Genomic DNA, 20,264 nt, shown 5'->3' on the forward strand with positions numbered 1-20,264 from the left:
GGAGGTAACATTTTGACTTTAGATCCGAGAGCGAGGGGAATGGAAAATCACGGTGAATAGAGTGATCGTAAACTAAGAATGGGAAAGAAGGAAGAACAAATAATTATATGGAAAGGGTAGTGATTTGGGGGGAAGAAAAAGGGAAGTGACATCATGGTGAGGGAAGAGAAAGGACGTAATACAAGAGTGAAAAGGATGGTGCATGCAAAGGGAAGTGACATTTTTGGGTTGATAAAAGATGGAAGAAGAGATAAATAAAAGTGGCATTACAGTGGAAGAAAAGAGCGATAGAAGGAATAGAAACAAGTGGGAGAAAAAATAAAGGATAACATGAGAAGGATGTGACATTTTTGGGTTTATAAAAGATGGAAGAGATAAACAAAACAGGCATTACAGTGGAAGAAAAGAGCGATAGAAGGAATGGAAACAAGTGGGAGAAAAAATAAAGGATAACATGAGAAGGATGTGACATTTTTGGGTTTATAAAAGATGGAAGAGATAAACAAAACAGGCATTACAGTGGAAGAAAAGAGCGATAGAAGGAATGGAAACAAGTGGGAGAAAAAATAAAGGATAACATGAGAAGGATGTGACATTTTAGGGTTTATAAAATATGGAAGAAGAGATAAATAAAAAAAGGCATTACAGTGGAAGAAAAGAGCGATAGAAGGAATAGAAACAAGTGGGAGAAAAAATAAAGGATAACATGAGAAGAAAGTGACATTTTAGGGTTTATAAAAGATGGAAGAAGGAAGAAAATGGAATAAGAGAAAGGCAGAAGGTAGAGAAACAAGGAACAAAAGTAAATGAAAGGATAGCACGCGAGGGATGTGACAATTGGCTTTGGACAGAAAGGAGGAAAAAGGAGGGAAGCAAAAGAACAACAAGAGACGGAGAGGGAGGAGGCAAGGTGGCGAGCACGAGGCGAGGTGGTGGGCACGGCAGCAGCATTCCAAACCCCCTCGCTCCAGCCTCCTTCCCTTTCTTCCTCTCTACCTGCCTTGCCCCCAGCCCATAGCCTTCAGGGGCCATCATACCGTAGCCCGTGACCTTGAGTGGGAAAGAAGAGGAGACCGGGAAGGAAATGGGAAGGGCTACGCATGGAAAGAAGGAAGGAACACACCTGCATCATTTTGAGGCATGAAAAATAGATTGAGACCACACCCACACGTCCTACATGAACCTCCCTTCAGTGCACACAGTCTCTCTCTCTCTCTCTCTCTCTCTCTCTCTCTCTCTCTCTCTCTCTCTCTCTCTCTCTCTCTCTCTCTCTCTCTCTTCCTTTTTTTCAATTTCGTTACTTTGGTGACCTTTCCATCAGCATCCTTTTTCGTATTTCCAGCAAGTAAGCATGACATTCTCTCTCTCTCTCTCTCTCTCTCTCTCTCTCTCTCTCTCTCTCTCAGGTGTATGGTAATAGGAGTGAGTCATCTCGGGGTTACGTGGAATGGGCGTGTCCTGCGTGTGTGTGTGTGTGTGTTAAGTAAGAAGAAACTGCAAAATATTATGAAAACACAGAACACACACATTCCTTACGGCAGCTGTTTTCTATATCAATAAAACGATAAAAATCTGCCATAACGACTCTCGCTAACGGTGCTTTGGCTAAGTACTAACAACACCCATCAAGGACGTTCTGAATCCGTTCAAGTAGTGTGCAAACTTCACTTCACTTCGGGCTACAGTAAATCCTATCGTCAGCCTACAAAAATAAAGGTTTAGCTTGGTAGGCTTTCCAACAGTTTTTACGATTTCATTCCTTCCTTTTTTTTCTGCGTAGTTTGGACCTCGTGTAAAATATCTCCTAAAATAGTGTAACGAGGAATGTTCAGCTTCTGTATGCATGGTGGAAAAAGCTACCCTGTATCTTAATGCCCTCCATCATGTTTTTTTTGTTTGTTTGTTATTTACGTGAACGCCTATAGCGCCGGTAGGCTTTTTTGAGGGGCATGGGTGATAGTCGGCCCCAGCCCGTCATGGCGCAGGCAAGTGTTTATAGTGGCGCCATCTTCTCTTATAGTATAGACAAAATTCATTACGTAAGAAGGCACACAGCTGGATCACAGTTAAGTATTATGCAAGCGTTCGACAATGAAAATGCTGTCACAAACACCACCCATTAATACGGATGGGATGGCGTACATTCAGCAATACACTCTGAATACTTACACAGCATAGGAACTCTCTCTCTCTCTCTCTCTCTCTCTCTCTCTCTCTCTCTCTCTCTCTTTCAACCAGGTAATACATGTCTAAAATACACATGTTTCCACGTCCTGCTAACGGAAAAGAAACCCTTAGTCAGGTCATCAGCCTCCTGCGTCATATCCGCAATATTTATTTTAACATTCTATCGTTTCCTTCCTCCGCGGCTTCTGTGGCGGGGCTCCTCCTTTGTCTGGACTGCTTTAGCTCATGTTCTTGGTGGAGAAATACTATTTATTATTCAACTTCCGTTATGGCCCAATCCTGATCAAGACGAGGCCGAAACGTCTTTACGTGATACGAATCACTTCGTTGTTCCCTTACGGACGAAGAAAAGTCTCCCGTGAACAAAATAATCACTGACACGCAACAGTAATGGAAAGGATAGGGTTAACGCATCCATGACACGCGTCACACGTTACGTCAGTGCTCATCTCCGCCCTTCAGCCTGTGTGTGTGTGTGTGTGTCGGGGGGTGGGGAGAGTTATGAACCAATACCCTTGGATAGATGTAAAGTGCGACGTGCGTGTTACCACAATTTACCTGCAACCGGATTACGCCCCTCGAGTCTCCTCTCCCAAACAGGGGTGGATCAAATACAATTGTATTTGTATTTGAATTATATTTAAATATAATTTTATTGTACTTGTATTTTGGCATCCAGAGAAAAAAGTATTTTGTATTTGTATTTGTATTTTGGCACCCAGAAAAAAGGTATTTTGTATTTGTATTTATATTTTGGCATCCAGAAAAAATATTTTGTATTTGTATTTATATTTCGAGTCAAAACCATTTGAGGATAATTACCGTTAAGGAAATATAAAAAGAAGTAATGTTAAGCCGCGTTAAGGCGGAGAAGGAAACAGATTTAGGTTGAAGGCGAAGGAGGAAAGGATTAACGTCAGATCACGGGGAAAGTGGAGTAAGGAGAACATTAAGGTTGAAGGCGGAGGAGGAAAAAGATGTAGGGTGGGGAGTACGGAGGAAATTAACCTCAGGTCACATGGAGGAGGAGTGTAGGAACAAGGAAGTGATTAAGGTAATAAGATAATAAATGTTGGAGGAGGAGTAGGAGAGGATTTAGGAAGTTACTGAGGGATGGGGCGGCTTGGAAGTATTTGATCCAACCCTGCTCCCAAACAGTATTTTGATGGATTTCTTTGTGATTCTTTTCTCATACACAAAAAAGTGCATCGTTAAGACCTAAGTTTGACCACCAGGATTAACCCTGGTCCACACTAAAAAAACTGCGGCGCGCGGCCACGGGGCCACCGGAGCAGCCTGGCTGTAACTGGCTGGAACACTAAGTCTTGTCCTTACTCCCGCGTTCACCTCGCCGTATGTGACTTCATTATATAATCTAGTACCACGACAACTCGTAGTACCCGTCAATTCTTTAGCCACTGCATTTAAACTTGCACTTCTCACATTCTTAAAACATGATCTCGCTCCGACTAGACTGTTGACGTTACAAAATTTTAATTTACATAACCAATGTCAATACAGTGTTTCATCTTCGAGTATACCAAAGCCTTCCCTTTCCGCACTCCTTTCCCTATCCCTCCTGTTGGTCACCGCCAACACGCAGCGTCACATCACTCACCTTGTGGACAAACTCCTCCACGAAGTAGATGAGGAAGAACCCGAGGCAGATCACCACTTCGGCCAGCGGGTACTCGACATCGGGGGCGGCAGCGGCGAAGCCTTCCCTCGTCTCCGGCAACATGTGAGTGAACACCGTGGCCAGCAGGACGCCGCCGCCGAAGCACAGAAGGCAGGACACTATCCTCTCGCGCCTCTTTGACCCTTTCGCTAGCGCCTTCCTCAGACGGAGCGGCAGCAGGCCAAAGAACAGCGAGAACACCCCCAGCAGAGTAAGTGCGATGATCTTGACGGTTAGCAGCTCCATGGTTGAGTACAAGTGTGGATTTAGTGAAGATGGATCGTCCGCTCAAACTCCACCAAGAGCCTCCGGGTGATATCCAAGTGCCTTCTTACAATATACCTGGGAATCATAAAATTAATACTCCACACACGTCCACACATTACATTCCGATAACTGTATGTATCAAGCCGAAACAAAAAGTAAACGGGAGGGCCATGACAACCTACGTAAAGGAAACTGATCCCGTACCCAACGGCCCTGCTGAATTGATTTTTTTTTTTTTTTTTTTAGATTTGGATCCTGAACCACCACCGCCTTGGGGTAAAGCTAGTCAACGCACAACGTATGGGTGAGGGTCAGGTTTCAGCCTCCACAAACAGGTGAACAACACGTGATGAGCCGATTTTAAGTGGACGTGGTTTCTTTGTTTCTCGGAAGTGGAACAAGACTCGAAAAAAGGAAGGCCATTCACGGGTTCCTTACTTCTGCATGAAAAATTGATTGTGGTCTCCCTGATGGCGGCTTGGACTGGTGGGGCCTCCCTCAACTGTTCCAGCGGGGCACACAACACTCGCTGACCGCGCCTCCTCCCTGCCCCTTTCAGTGACTTTTCAACACAGCACAGATGTTCTAGGGACGATTACATCCATATTTAAAGACATGTGGTCATAACGCATACAAATGTCCAAGCATACACTGCCTAAAAATAATGACTAATCTAATATAACAGTGCAAAGTCCCATTATATCAATCGGTTCGTCCACCATGAGTAGCATTTTCCGTTCAGTACCGACGTGTAATTTAAAAGAAAGTTTTACCATCAAGCACTGAGGCAACACACTGCACAGGGCACACAGACACACACGAGATGCACACCCCGACGCACCGGCTGCGGCGACACGACTGATCCCCGCTCCGTGTTCGCGGCCAGCAGCGCGTGGCTTTGGGGGCGGCGAGAGAGCTATGGCGTTTTGGGCAGGTGAGGTGACCTGTAGTCACCTGCCTGCAGTTGCCACCTGTCGCCTCCTCTCCCCTTGTTTCTTCCCGCGACAGAACGAACTAAATTATTTTACTTGGGTCAGTTAACTCAGTTTTAATTAATTACAATCCTTGAACGGCAATGGCCTGAGAATTGGGAGTTCATTACAACGCTGCACCAGTGAATCACCCTCAATACTTAAATACCCATTCCGAGCAAATTTATCTCGGCTATAATAAGCGGGGTGCGTGGGTGGAGACTTTTAAAGAGTCTAAACAAACCACCCAGGGGTCATTAACCTTTTACGGCCGAGGAGCTCCAATATATTATGATGTGGAAAATAATTCGATGTTTTCCAAGTCAGCAAATATGCCTTCTTGTCACCACATTCCTGTCAAATTGCGAGGGAACATACGCCAAAGCAGAGAAAATATCCTACCGTAAAGTGAGCAACGAACCAAATCACTTGTGTGTGCTTAGCTCGTCAACTTCAAGGTGTATGCATGCAACACAGGCACCATAAAGGGTCTTAAAAATAACTACAATTAACAATGCTCGGACTTAAAATCATTTGTATATTTAGTGCTCTAAGTAATATTGATGCATCATACGCTCTATTTAAATATCTAACCACAGTTTGCAATGCTTCTACCTCTTAAATTCCGCCGCAATGTTGCCTCTCTTTCTATCTTCTATCGATATTTCCACGCTGACTGCTCTTCTGAACTTGCTAACTGCATGCCTCCCCCCCTCCCGCGGCCCCGCTGCACTCGACTTTCTACTCATGCTCATCCCTATACTGTCCAAACCCCTTATGCAAGAGTTAACCAGCATCTTCACTCTTTCATCCCTCACGCTGGTAAACTCTGGAACAATCTGCCTTCATCTGTATTTCCTCCTGCCTACGACTTGAACTCTTTCAAGAGGAGGGTATCAAGACATCTCTGCTCTCGTATTTGACCTTGCTTTCGGCCACCTCTTTTGTTTCTTTTTTAGGAGCAGCGAGTAGCGGGCTTTTTTTTATTATTGTTTTCTTTTTTTGTGTGCCCTTGAGCTGCCTCCTTTGTTGTAAAAAAAAAAAAATTGCTCTCTCTCTCTCTCTCACTGCGTAATAATATTAACATGAACGTCACGGTTCAGTCCAACCAAGGACTATGCATAACTAGGGAGAAGCCTGTATATGAGAGATGAGAATGTAACAACAAGAAGTGTCGATGACCACAGCAAGTCTAGTTGACAGTCATAACTTGTGGCAAGGTTGGGTCACGAGAGGTGGTGCTGGATCCCAACTTGCTTTAGTAGCAGCAAATGCCATTACAATTAAATGGCAGGCTTTGATCCTCTCTAAAGCCCTAATTAATGTACAGATTAAGTGTACAGTGTATAGATGCAATACATTTACTTACCCTGGGGTGGTAAAGCGTTTATCATACATCTAAAAATTTCCTAAACAAAGCATAGAAAACGACCTGGGAATTATACTTTAGCTGCCAAAGGCGGCATCTTACAGAATTTCAACCAGAAGCAACCTCAAAACTAAATCCTCTAAAGAGATGAGAACGTCTCCTCTGTCTCAGAACTAAAAGTTTAAATAAAACTCACACATAGCCTGACATAGGTCACATAGCCTGACATAGGTAGGTTTATGCTTAATATCTTTCACTATTTGCCCAATAGAACCTTTCAGTGGTCTCTGATTGGTACATCACGCACCACACTGAATGAAGGGAAATGAGAAATGTCACTTATAATAGTAGTGACTGTATCGATGCTAAGAAATTGGAACTATTATTCTGGTGAAATTGATCAATCATAGCTAGGAGGGCATGATGCAGGTAGAGCTTATATTTCTTGTGGAGATAAAAGACTTAAGCATATAATGTAAACAATTTATTGACACAAATGTTTCCAGGAGTGTTTACATTGCCCTTCCCTGGGGACTGTAAAACTGAATGGGAGGGCAAAGAGTCATATGATATAAAAATGTATCAAAATGTTCCCTTTAACTAAATTTCAATTTCAACTTTCCTCTTCTTACAGTATGTGCCACACTGACGCTATGAGGACTTCATCACTTCAGTACGAGACTCGTTGTAGAAGAGAAAAGTTATGAAGTCACTGGCAGCCTCCAAGCACTGATCCTGTGTTGAAAAAATGTGTTATCTAACCAGCAATTAAGCATCACCTGTTGCATGCATCCTTGCTATCACTAGGCTTGTACTCCCAATGATACAGACTTGCCCCAACAATTGCAATCAAGTTCATGGTAATACTAACTAGCAAAGCAGCAGAAACTTGCCGGATAGAATGGCTATAATTCAATTTCACAGGTCCAATGTCTATGTCTAACCTGGCAGTGTAAATATATGTACCAACTATCTCTAGTTTGTTTTGGCATGAAGTCACTCTTATTCATTGAAATACCATACAAAAAATATTTAGCCTTACTTTGATAAGAGACAGTGGTAAGGGAGGTGCAAGGTGGTACCAACGCTGCAGCTGATCCATGGTCCTGGTAATTTGTGTGTCAGCAGTAGCAGAAGTGCTCACTGCCCCAAGCTGGCAGGCTGTGGAGACAAGGGTAAAATGTTCAAACAAAAATCTACTTATTTATTAAATAACTTGATCTAAGGGTAGGGTAGGCGGTGGCCGAACTGGTAGCGTACTTGGCTCACATTCACCGCGTGATGGATGACGCGGGTTCGAATCCCCACGCTCCCACTCGGATTTTTCAGTCACCGCCGAGTGGCTTAAAACTACCCACATGCTGTCCTGAAGACCACCCATCAACCCGGACTCTAGAGCACCTTTTTCCTTGCCCTTTTTTGGCACCTTTGGCAAAACTTCCCGGCTCAAAACTTCCCGGCACCTACATATTATATTTAATTTATGTTTTTTTTTTTTATTATATTTTTTATTTTTTTTTATTAGTAGGTGGAAAGCGACAAAACACGTTTTTAGCTTAATAAGAATTGCAAATTGCAAATTTTACGAAATTTTTTACATATTGTATTACAAAAAATTATTATTAAATTTTTTTTGCTATTAAAGCAAAGAAATAAATTACTAATATTTATTAATTAATTTAAAAAAAAAAAAAAAAGAAAAAAAAACACGAACGATTCATTTTGTTAGTAATATATATACCAGGTATGTATATTGCTAACGCTGAGAGAGGAGGATATATACTACCTGCTTCTTTTTTTGCGTCACCAATCTGACTGAGACACTGGGCTTCTGGGCAGTGGGTGGCCGACTGCTGCCCGCGTACGTGTGTCACGTGTGTCAGTCGCCTCACTCCTCCCCCTCCCTCCCTCCTCCCCTCCTCCTGTTCTCCTGTTCTCCGTACAATACAATTACATTAAAAAAAATCAAAAAATTCATATAATTAGTATTAATTTTAATTTCTTCCAAAAATTATTACAAATTATCAAAAAAAAGTAAAAAAGAAAAGTTGAAAATTAAAAATAAAAATAAGCAGCAGCAGCAAGAGAGAGAGAGAGAAGAATTTTTTTTTTTTTTTTTGAATTTTGGCACCCTCCTCAAAGATCACGGCACCCCTTGGTGCCGCGGCACACCGGTTGGGAATCACTGCTCTAGAGGAAGCCGTCCAAGCGAATCAAGAACGAGTTCTGGGGGGCAGCATGAGCCAATGCAAGATGGCGCCACTATAAACTCTCGCCTGCGCCAGAACGGGCTGGACCGACCATCAGGCCCCACCTGGAAGAAGCCTTGGGCCGACCATCAGGCCCCACCTGGAAGAAGCCTTGGGCCGACCATCAGGCCCCACCAGGAAGATGCCTACCGGCGCAACAGGCAGCGACGTAAAAAAAAAAAAAAAAAAAAAAAAAAAAGTGAGGTTATTTTCAAAATCAAACACTAAGACCTTGATTTCATCCCAAGACAAATTACTGGTATGTACTTCATCATGTGGTGCTGTGACGGCCATAAAAAGAAGCTATAACAACTTATAAGATTATTCTCTTCAGTGCAAGAAAGGTTTAACCATGGTATTAACAGCAAATATTCTGCATGGACTTTACCCTGCATATGCCCATGCTTCATCCATGTATTTACAGGATACTATAAGCATGATACTTTACACCAATCCTCCACAATCATTATCATTTCTACAGTACAGGCATCATCCATTGAACATCTAAATGAATCTAACAATAAAAAAATGCAATATTCTAATATGCTTAATCATGTATGTGCTTGATCTCAACAGAGGCTGTAAACATCTACCAAAGCTTCTAACACTCATTAGATGAACATATACTTCTTTTCAAAGCACCTCTTTCTGGTTCCTGTTCAGTTGCTGCTTGTTGTGGAGCAGCACTGCCCCCCTGCTGGTCACACTCACACTGGAGAAGGTCATGGGTAAGGCAAGCTGTGTCGTAGTGTACTGTGAAGAGGTCCTGAGGAAGGGAAGCAAGTCACAAACAGCTCCTTAAAAGATTGGCACTTATGTACCTAAACACATGTGGTAAATTAGTATATTCCAACAATGACAAAAAACAATTTCATTTACCTTTATGTACAGCTTATTCATAGTGATAAATTAAAAGTGGCACATACCCTTATTTTCCTATTTATCCTCCTTTATTTTTAGTTCTCAGAAATACAAAAATATCAGAGGTACAGGGAAATGAATTCAAGTTATATCTACATTCCTTCCACAATCTCTTTTCAAAACAATGACCAGTGCTAAAAATCTAGAGCTGTTAAGTGATTGTAACACATTTCATTAATTTGTGCATTATATTTCAAACATTTATGCAGTCATAATTCTTTTATTTACCATAGACTTTCCTCTCTCCTATTTTCCTGTGCCATGAATTACTGAGAGCATTAAAGTTCTAGACAACATATTTAATACAAAACATATTAAATAATAAAAAGGAATCATGAATTGTTTTGCCAAACATATCATAATACACTAAACTGCAATGTAAGAAAATTATATATGGCAGTAGCAACATGATTAAATGCAAAGGAACGAATAAGAAATACACACATTCCTACCATGAATGGCAGCATTTTCAAAACCTCCAATCACAAGGAAATGTCTTCAGACTCTGTTCAAATTATGTCTAACTAACCTTAAGTTCCTCTGTGGAGAAATGGGCATGGTTAGATTCCCTGGCATCCACCACCGCTCCACTGAGGCCCTGCTTGCACACCTGCCTCTGGTACATCTTCTCATCTAGCGTCCCAGCCACCAAAAGTCTGCCAGCGAAGATATAGATCAAAGGGATATTGCTTTGCTCGGTTACATCAGTATAAAGAGCTACTATGAGGATGATTGGATGCATTAAAGTTTCTAGTGGGAATACATAATTTGTTAAGCATAAAGTACTCATTCATGGGGAACTCAGTATCTCGGTTGGTAGTGTGATTGTCTATGAAGCTTCTACAGGAGTTGGATAAAGAATTTATAGTGAATAGTATATATTCAAGGTGTATGAGAAATTTATCTTTAACAAGAATCATTATTCAAGCATTGCTTAGAGCAGGGGTTCCCAACCTGGGGTACATGTATCCCCAGTGGTACATTTGCACTTTTCAGGGGGTACATTGGGTCCGAGAGAATAACCACTACTGTACAATACATGGTGTTGTAATCTGCATTCATATTGCACAATGTTGTGTTTTTTTCAATCTCCTCATTTTAGTAAGCAAAACTGTTATTTAACTTAAATTATATCATCAGTTTACACATACAGATTTCATTATAAAATAATATCAAAATATTACAATTTAATCGTTTTTTTCCTAAATTTCTAGGGGTACACGGGAACCTATAAAAATGTCCAAGGGTACAGAAGAACAAAAAGGTTGGGAACCCCTGGATTAGAGGGTACAGCATTGACAGGCCATATTTTCCTACCTTTCACTATAACAACTGCATGAGAAACATTAATTAGAGAGCATGTCATTAACAAGTCTTGTAGCAAAGCAATGTTGTCCACTCTTTATCAGCTTTACATAAATAACACCATATTCCAAAGGACGTAGGTGACATTATTCACTTATCCAATAAACTTGAGATTTCTGGGCCCAACTTCATTTATTCAAATTGAAATCCTGAAGCTTCACAATACAAGCTGAAATAAAACAACCTCCACTAATGACATACTGAATTACGAAATCAGATTGTGGAGCATACAGTTTTCAATTAACCCTTTCACTCCGGCGACGCCGACGTTGGCGTCCGATGGTGTCACCATATGGAAAGAGTTAGTCCTCTTCTAAGCCTCTTAATCCTCTTCTGTTTCCTTTTAATCCTCTTCTAAACCTCTTAAGAGGAATTTAGAGGAGGACTGAGAGGTACAGAAGAGGACTAACTCTTTCCATATGGTGACGCCGTCGGACGCCAACGTCAGCGTCGCCGGAGTGAAGGGGTTAAAGAAAAGGATCATATACAATTACAGGAGCAAGTCAGTTGGTCCACACACCTGTAAATATGGACCTTCCTGTGTTGGCCATCCCGCCACACCCTGGCCATGGCTTGAAGGTCTGTGGCCGGGTTCCAGTCAATGTCGTAGAGGAGGATGCGTGATGCTCCCACCAGGTTGAGGCCAACACCACCTGCCTTGGCACTCAGCAGAAACACAACTATGGGCACAAAATTATCCTTTTATTATACTAAGAATAAAATATTAGCAACAGAAAAAAAAAAATCTTCCACTATGGAAACAACTGGAAATGTTCACAAACCAATATATTTCAACACTGAATCATAGGTCAATGGAGGCATGTTTATAAATAGTGTGTAGCTGAAGAAAATAGCTGTGATATTCAAAAGCAATTCTGCTCTACTAGACCAGTGTTCTTCAATCTTTTCTAAGTTCATGCACCCTTCCAGGAGCTGTTGAGAAATTCATGTCCCCTAGCCTCAAAAATCACATCTTAAGTATTAGGTGTCTATTTTAAACATAAAAAATAGCCACTCGGTCCTACATAACTGTGATATAGGACCGTTGGGAGTTTAATATACTAATATAATACATGAATCTGTAATATTTTAATCTCAATTTAAATTAATTTCTTGCTTGACACTTACCAGTACAATTTTCTTCCTGAAACTTCTTTTCGTACTGTGCACTCTCATGCACACTGGCCATGTTATGTACCCCTCCATGTACCCCATTATTTACATGTACCCTTTGAAAAAATTCATGCACCCAGTTTGACTATCACTGCTCTAGACTATGACCAACTAGCAGACTTACAATCCTTTGAGTGTTTGTTGTTGAAAGAGTCTACCAGGTGTTGCCTCTTGGCCGTGGGTGTTGATCCATCCAGCCTGAGGTAAGGATAGTCATACTGGACACACAGAGCAGCAAGCATGTCCAGGGTGGTGGTATAATTAGACACCAACACAATCTTCTCCTGCCCTCCCTCTCGTAGTGCCCACAGCATGCAGGACACAACAGCCAACTTGCCACTGTCCTGTGGGATGCAAAGTTTTTGTTTCAAACCCTGCACTGTTGAATCAATGGGAAAACTAATCCCTAATATAATGCACTCTCTTTCTGAGTGTGTAATAGAGAAAAGCAAATAAAAGCTTTTACAAAAGGTATGAACACTGTGAACACAGCTTAAACCATATTGATAAGAAATATCAGACCTCAGTGGATTCCTCTAATTCAATTTTTTTCCTTATGAAATGGCTTCACAGTACAAATTCAGAATTTGGTTTTAATACTCAAATTAAAGACTAGTGACAGAGACTTTAAAACATAATTAAAAATATTCAAACTGACTCAGATGTAATTGGGAAGGAAGTAACTATTGCAAATAACATTAAATAAATCACCCCTTTTATAACACTAAATCTTCATTACTACTCACAGCTTCATCATACACTCCTGCCTTCAAGTGTGAGGGCATGAATCCAGCAATCTCCTGTGCCAAGTCACTCTGCTTTTCATTGTCCCCATCACGAACAGCTAGAAGTGCTGGATGGTTGCAAAGCTTCCTCAATGCCAGAATGGCAGAAAGATGGTCTCCTGGTTCAACACTAGTAAAGCATCTGCGAAGACTGCGACACCCAACCACATCCGAATATAAAGACAGCTGAGTCTCTGAGGGCTGGCACAAAACCACATACTCTGACTTAGGAGGAAGATACCTGAGAGAAAAAGACCCATTTAACATTAGAGATTGACACAATAGAAACAATGTAAAGCTGAAATTCATAAAGATATGAGGATATAAGATAACAAAAGAATGAGTTACATAAAGTATACTGTTAGCATTTTGAAGGCAACATTAAATTTACCTATTGATGATGTCTTGGGTGCGACGCAGGATGAAGAGTGAAGTAACCCTGTTGAGCTGGGAGGCCCGGCTTGTTCCTTTGGGTGAGAAAACAAAACTCTAAGATGAATTTCATGATAAAAAATTATTGATGTAAATTTTGTAACTATATGCTTCTTACAGCATAATTCTTAAAACACATGATAGGCAATGAGTGGGTGCAGTCTTACCAAGCTCCTTTTCAGTGTGTGGAGTGTTGGGCTGTTGAGAGGCAACAATCGGCTCCTCATAAATGTGACGAAAGCTGGATGGTGTTCCCAGCACGCCAGGGTTGACAAAATCCACCAATGCAAATAATTCCTGACAGATAGGTAAGTCAGGGTGAACATGAGAATATGGGCAATAATTAAATGTAAAATATTGAAAATTTGCTGGCTTATGAAGAGGTTCCTATTTATGTATAAATACATATACATATTAACATGGTAAAAATGTAAGAAGCCCAATACATTGATAGGTAGATAGATAGATAGATTTATAGACAGACTGATAAATAGAGATTATGATCTGATAGAATACATAAACATATTTATTCATGGCTCCTTGACCCAGTATTAACATATTGTTATTACCATTAGACAATATTTTTTTTTATACAGCAGTAAATGATGAGAATCATACAAATGATTAAAACAATAAATTCTTCCCACCTGCAGGTCATTCTGTATAGGTGTCCCAGTCATCAGGATCCGCCTCCTACAGGGAAGGGAGGCAAGGAGATGTGTGGTCTTGATGGCCGGGTTCTTGAGGCGGTGAGCTTCATCACAGACAAGCAAGTCAAAGCCAAGCTTTTCAATCACTTCAGAGCTTCTGATGAACATCTCATATGAAATGATCATCACTGGTGTGTTTTGCTGCGAGGCAAACTGCTCAACCTGCGAGGATAGTTAAACATCAACAAGGAGGGTCACATAATACAACAAATATAACAAACCTCTGAAAATGTTAACTGAATAATATAAATAGATAAACAATTTAAAGTAAATCAATAAATACATAACTCAATTAATTCATATATATTATATAATTAAGCTCCTACCTTGTTCTGTTGGTCCACAACAAATACACGGATGCGCTCCATCCCCAGCCACTTTTTGAACTCCTTCAGCCAGTTGGCAGTGAGGCTGGAGGGTGTCACCACCAGCACCCTCTTTACCACTGGAAGCCTGCTGTATGGGCCCTGATTGAACACAGTAAGTAAGAAATACATTTACATCATGGAGTTCATACACCGGTACTACAGTGAACCATTTCTTATGGTTCATTCACTACATAGTAGTTATATAAAATAAGCATATAAATAGCAAGATATTAAAAAAATTCAGGATTTTCCTTAATATTATGTTGTTAAGTGAAAGAAGTTTTCAGATGTAAAGGAATGTTACAAGTAGAATTACCTGTTTCAGCAGAGTCCAAATCAAAGTGATACACTGCAGAGTCTTCCCCAGCCCCATCTCATCAGCTAAGATGGCACCACTCCCACTTTGGAGACGGAAGCCCATCACACACTCGTACATAAAGACAATACCCTCCTGCTGGTGAGGGCGCAGCTTGCTGGCAAGGTGAGGGTCCACCACCACATCCACCACCCGGCCATGAGAACCATTGTGTTGCCACTAAACAGAAGAGAAGATACTCTGTCTCAAAGGTGTGTAAGGATACTGCCTAGCAAACTTCTGAGCCTACTTCACATGACTGCTAAGAAGTAGTGACCAACAGGATAACTCTACATGCAGCATAATTGAAAAAAAATGTTCATATCTGGTCACATAATTGCTAAGATGTGGTGACCAACAGGATAACTTTATATGCAATATAGTTGAAATATCATAAGTATTTAAAAAAAATACTAAACATAACATAGGAATCCACATTTCATGCTTTAACATACTGTTCTCCTTTAGAAAGTTCCTTTTGTTTCTTCTTCTGTAAGCCTAAATACTTTCATACTGAGTACCACTAACAGTAAGCAGCAAACTACCTGGTGCTGAGCAGGAGGTCTGGGTAAAACAAGAGCATCTGGCAGGGTAGGGTCAAAGAGCGGAACATTTTCCCCTTCCCTGGTGGGGCACGCTGAAGCAGGTGTGCGGCCCATTGTTGGAAGGCGAAACGGCTTGGGCTTGGGCCTGGGAGGCTTTGGGGCAGTTGCTTCAGGCTTCTCATTAACTGCTGCAATCTCTCCTTGGAAACAATGACCCAGGGCATAGCTCTCAGCACTGATGACATTTTGAATCTGCAGCAATATATAACATGCACAACAATGCAAATACGTATATTGCATCACAAGAAATAAAGTACTACTTATATATTTTGTGGCCCTAGGTTCAAACTCAGCATTCAGTAACTCAGATACATAAAATGCCATAACTACTGTATATTCTAGAGTATCCAGCTATTTTGTAATATGTACACATTTACAATGTTTTGCAATATAAGAATTTTCCTTACATATATACAATAATGGTAAGGGGAAAAAAGTTCATTGACTCAAAAAAAGGCCATACTGAGTTACTACTCTTGTACTGACTTTCAGCAGAAATTACTGACCTCTATTTCCTTGCCGCCCACAGGGAGGGTGCTGCCCTCCTCCAAGGAATTCAGATCCTTGAGTTTGTAGCCCATACCTCGTCCTATCTCCTTCGCTTCCATGTCCTGCAGTTGATTATCAAAGCATTTCAATTAATGTGGTTGGTGAATTAAAATAGATGTAAGTTTAAATTCCCTGCTATTAAATTAAAGTGTCAAGTTTCTAATTGTTTCTGTCAGGCATTTCAGTTGACATTTTTGGCAAAAGTATCTTTGTCCTACCTTGAGGACTACACTCCTTCCCTTGACTATAAGGACAGCATCTCCTTCCCAGTTCTTGTGTTTCTTACGAGACAGCTTGCACCACACCACTGCGTAATACCTGTAAGACACCAATTCTTAGATATATAACCCTCATGTGGAACCTAACCTAATACTAAACCAATGAAGAGTGTGATGCCATCCCCATTTTAAGAGACACAACAAGTCCTAAGGCACAGCCTATTGTTTTACTTAGTGCAGAGTAAAGCATTCTTAAAACTTAATTCTTTATATAAGGAGCAGAGTAAACTTTGAATAAACAAAAAACCTGCACTACTTTGATGAAATATATAAATAATTTTTTTAAAGTTTGCTAGAATACAGCAGAATCACACCTGACATCAGCTGGAGCCTGATTCTCCTCCTCTGGTAGTCCTCTCCCCAGGCTGGGAGATCCACCAGTACTATAAGAACTGTTCCATCCACTCTTGCCTCTTTCCACTTGCCTCTTGGGGACACTGAAAGACCTTCCATTTCCGATTGATTCTTTTGAGTGTGTCAAATTGGAATGGTGAGGAATATTATAACTGCTCTCACCTAGCGGGGTCAACTGACCACCTTGTGACACCAAAGCACTGCCTCCTTCAAGCTCTGCTGATTGGCCACGTCCATCACCCTTTATTATACAGTTTTTTTCCTCTTCAACACTGCCACTGTTAGGAGCTATAGATTTGTTTATAACAGACAATATATCGGATGCACTTCGCTTTTTTATGTCAGTATTTGGGTGTTCGGAATCCTGACATTGAAGAATTGGCTCTGCAGAAAGATGGTAGACATAATACAAGATTAGCCTTCTTAGTACATCATGAACCACTAAAGCTTCATAGAAAAGTAAATACAGGCATCCAATGCTATACAATTGGACTAAATTACTCAAAAACTGATTGTTAAGTGGTTGACCCTTTACTGATAGCCTAAAAACATGGGTATGATAGGGATGCATTCCTAGCTGTTTAAAAATAATGAAGGACTATGGCAAATATCATCATACAACAAAGGAATAGTGATCATGTGACTGCACCACCAATCACAGATTGTATAATTAACTGTAATGGAACATATATAGTTTACAGGCAGAGTCTAAATAATAAAATGTATGATGACGAACATTACAGGTTCATCTCTCACAAAATGTAACTGCTTAAGAGAACAGTAACAGTCACCCATTACCCACCCTTCTGACCCTCCTGAGGGGTTGGGCAAGGACGCTTGGCCTGGTGGCTCACAAAAGCAGGTGCCCGAAACTGCTGGGCTCGCTTCAAGAGCTGTGAGGGGGCAGCGGAGCGCCTCATTTTAAATATGACTGCCACTGAAAAATAATATTTAACATTATCACATTGAGGTGACTAGATTCAAGGATCTTCATACTAAAATATACACCAAGGCCAATTGCTAACTTTAACTTATTATCACATGGAAGTTCACTATGCAAGACCGGTACTTCAGACCCAAACCGCTCACACCCTTACATCTCTGGCAATGATTTATCTCTACCCTTTTTTTCTATTAGGTACAACATGAGTAAGACAGTCTACATTTTTTAAGTAATATTTGAAAGGTGAAAATTATGGCCACTTCCTAACCTATCCTGCACTGTTCAAGAGTAGGCTGCACATACCCGCACAGACTTTGGGAATATGCCTCCGGGAACAGGTGCAGGTGCAGTAAATATGCTCCCCCGCCCGAAAACCCCGATTTCCCACAGGTCCCCCAAGATCATTAGGGGAAGGGGATTAGGCCTTTTTCTTTACTTTTAAGTACTTGCGCCTTCATAATATGGTTGATGGACATGTATTTCATCCCATAACTATAATATGAAGGTGTAATATCGTATTTTTAAAGTGCGGAGTGACTCCACAATTACCCTTACCTTTAGTGATAGTTTAATAACAGGCATGGGTGTCCGTGATCATGAAGGGAGCCTCTTCTCTGGAGTGGAAGAACTGCACGTCACACTGGAGGCCAGAAACACTATTAACTCTTTCAAAAATAACCATGGCCGGCATGTCAGGAGCCTTATGCGAAGATGCCCGTTTAATTATGACCGCTGGCTGCTTTGTCCCTCTACTCACCACTGTGGCTGTGATGTTACCTCTGATCCCTTCTCATGGCAAACTGTGAGGCACTCCTACATGTCTCTGGTTTCTAGGCGTATTTAACTCGACAGCTAAGAGAATTAAGGACGAGAACTCTTACAGACAAATCTTACCTTGCCATTTCGCGCCACCTGGCCGGCCGCGAGGATCCCCGAGAGGCCGCGAGACTCCGCGAGACAAACACAACACTTGGAGGGCAGAGGTGCTGGTTTGGGTATTATTTCAACTTTTTTATTATTATCATTATTATTATTATGACCTGTTCCGCTTTGTATCGCTTCTTGGGTCCTCCTTCTCAACACTTCAATACTTCAGACCCTGCACTTAGTTACTTCACAGTGCACACTTATACACTTTACCCTGAACTATTGATTGATTGGTAAGTTTATTGTAGATTTTGATTTTCACAAAGAAGGAAGGAGCATGCCCGGCAGTATGGTGTAGGTTAATAGCATACATTCACCCTGAACTATAGTTTCATACACTTTCTTCCTTTGCTTTCCTGTGTTCTGTTATAATATTACGAATCTTATTATTTCCTACCCTCCATAGTGATGTGAATATTGTACCTACACATGTTTCTTGTTACTGCAAATTACACTATGGCATGTTCCTTGATCCCTTCTCCTTTGTTGTATACTTTTACGACAATAAACCATCAATCCAGTCAATCAGTACATGTGGTTAATTGCAGTGAAATAAAGCCATGACTGGTGTTGTCACCAGGACCAGGGATTAATATTTTAAAGCCCTTAGGATTCCTGGGGTAACATAATTGTTATTTTTTTATTATTCCCACCTTTATATAGCCTATGTAAGTTGATGACATTTTTTTTTCACTATCACTACAATTTTTTTCATGGTCACTATATTTTAGTGGCCTCCGTAGTCTCGTGGTTAGCGTGCCTATAGCTACGAATCCGCGGGCACAGGTTCGAATCCCGGCCGGGCAGTCAGCATGTAGTTCACCCAGCTGTTCATCCTCCCTTTTGGGCTGGTCGATAAATGGGCAGGTAGCCTACCTGGGGAAAGCAGGGGAAGGTAAACTGTAGTAACTCTGATGTCACACTGGGCCTGCACTGTTTCGGGGTGTTGGATTTTTCCCACAAGGCAGGGCAAATGCGACGGAGATGAGCACCGCGGCCACGCGCAGCTGGAGCGTATGCCTTATTTTTGTCAATAAATCATACACTATCCCGATTCATCATGGTGTTCCCTTGCATATTCTTTTTGCTGTTCACAGATTAGCTACTACTCCCAACATGGAAAACTGACTTCAAATTCATTTCAGAAGTAACCTTTTTACTCTCAAATTTACCTCTCAGATATTATTATTATTATTATTATTATTATTATTATTATTATCATCATCATAATTATTAAATAGTGCAATGGGTAGACCTGGAATAGTACAAATACTGAAATTATAAAGTATGTAATCCTGACACAATAATAAGACACAAAAAACTGCGGATGAGGGGAATAAAGTCGAAGATACATAATAAAAATAAATTAAGGTCTGGCAAACTAAGATGATCAAACAAAAAAATAATGTGTACGAAGTAAAGTGATCAACATTGTAAGATTCAAGTTATTAAGAGACTCAAGAAGGCAAAACTGAAGGTTGATTATATATGATTTACATTTACACAGCCTAACATTTTTTTACACGAAAATCTAAACATGACAGGCTCAGTGCGACACAGCGAGATTATCAAGTGTCTCCTGCAGAGCTGCAATATGTTTTTGGAAAGTAAAGTACCATTGCTGGGAGTTTTGGATGATCATTATCATATTCACCACACTTCCTCTTGTAATTAAATAATGCCATCATAATTCACAACCATTTACCACTTATTCAATTATTATTTATACTCAATTTTCTCTTTTTAACAGTAAACTTTATTGTGTGGTTCTAAAATAA

General features: G+C 40.8%; 2 protein-coding genes across 10 annotated transcripts in view; both read right to left on the reverse strand.

Annotated features, from left to right (window-relative positions):
• The window catches only part of LOC127002026 (uncharacterized), a 28,322-nt gene extending 23,224 nt beyond the window's left edge, over positions 1 to 5,098 (reverse strand). For 4 of the 7 annotated variants that reach the window (XR_007755652.1, XR_007755650.1, XR_007755651.1 and 1 more), the window contains exons 1-2: positions 4,906 to 5,063; positions 3,806 to 4,207 (exon numbers count right to left, since the gene is read on the reverse strand). Coding sequence is in view for 1 of the 7 variants with exons in the window: in XM_050867381.1 (XP_050723338.1) it covers positions 3,806 to 4,111 (306 nt within the window). In the remaining 6 variants the exon portion in view is untranslated. Of the gene's footprint in view, positions 1 to 3,805; positions 4,208 to 4,905 lie in introns of all 7 variants that reach the window. The other 3 variants (XR_007755653.1, XR_007755665.1, XR_007755664.1) reach the window with 3 other exon arrangements.
• Positions 5,099 to 6,941: 1,843 nt separating this feature from the next.
• Positions 6,942 to 20,129, reverse strand: LOC127002044 (DNA repair and recombination protein RAD54B-like). 3 transcript variants are annotated; one of them, XM_050867405.1, is made up of 19 exons: positions 18,454 to 20,129; positions 18,115 to 18,199; positions 17,419 to 17,553; positions 16,577 to 17,000; positions 16,203 to 16,302; positions 15,942 to 16,046; positions 15,376 to 15,627; positions 14,792 to 15,010; positions 14,434 to 14,574; positions 14,045 to 14,269; positions 13,565 to 13,694; positions 13,357 to 13,432; positions 12,927 to 13,206; positions 12,305 to 12,524; positions 11,528 to 11,687; positions 10,172 to 10,298; positions 9,364 to 9,487; positions 7,515 to 7,633; positions 6,942 to 7,207 (listed from the first exon to the last, which is right to left on the reverse strand). In XM_050867405.1, the coding sequence occupies exons 3-19, from the start codon at positions 17,534 to 17,536 to the stop codon at positions 7,124 to 7,126; spliced, it is 2,904 nt and encodes a 967-aa protein (XP_050723362.1). In that variant the 5' UTR covers positions 17,537 to 17,553; positions 18,115 to 18,199; positions 18,454 to 20,129; the 3' UTR covers positions 6,942 to 7,123. The 3 variants fall into 3 exon arrangements, with proteins under 3 accessions (XP_050723362.1, XP_050723371.1, XP_050723379.1); XM_050867414.1 differs by having other exon boundaries at positions 18,317 to 18,466; XM_050867422.1 differs by lacking the exon at positions 18,115 to 18,199.
• Between the last annotated feature and the right edge of the window lie 135 nt (positions 20,130 to 20,264).

Source organism: Eriocheir sinensis, chromosome 2, assembly GCF_024679095.1.
Source record: "Eriocheir sinensis breed Jianghai 21 chromosome 2, ASM2467909v1, whole genome shotgun sequence".
Lineage (NCBI taxonomy): Eukaryota > Metazoa > Arthropoda > Malacostraca > Decapoda > Varunidae > Eriocheir > Eriocheir sinensis.

Bases quoted from the DNA above. Each gene is read 5' to 3' on its own strand.
- LOC127002044 (XM_050867422.1), bottom strand. From the start codon at position 17,536: ATGAGGCGCTCCGCTGCCCCCTCACAGCTCTTGAAGCGAGCCCAGCAG. The intron at 15,011-15,375 runs GTAGTTTGCTGC...TCTTCTGTTTAG, and splicing joins GACCTCCTGCTCAGCACCAG to TGGCAACACAATGGTTCTCA. The intron at 7,208-7,514 runs GTAAGGCTAAAT...TTTTCAACACAG, and splicing joins TACCACTGTCTCTTATCAAA to GATCAGTGCTTGGAGGCTGC.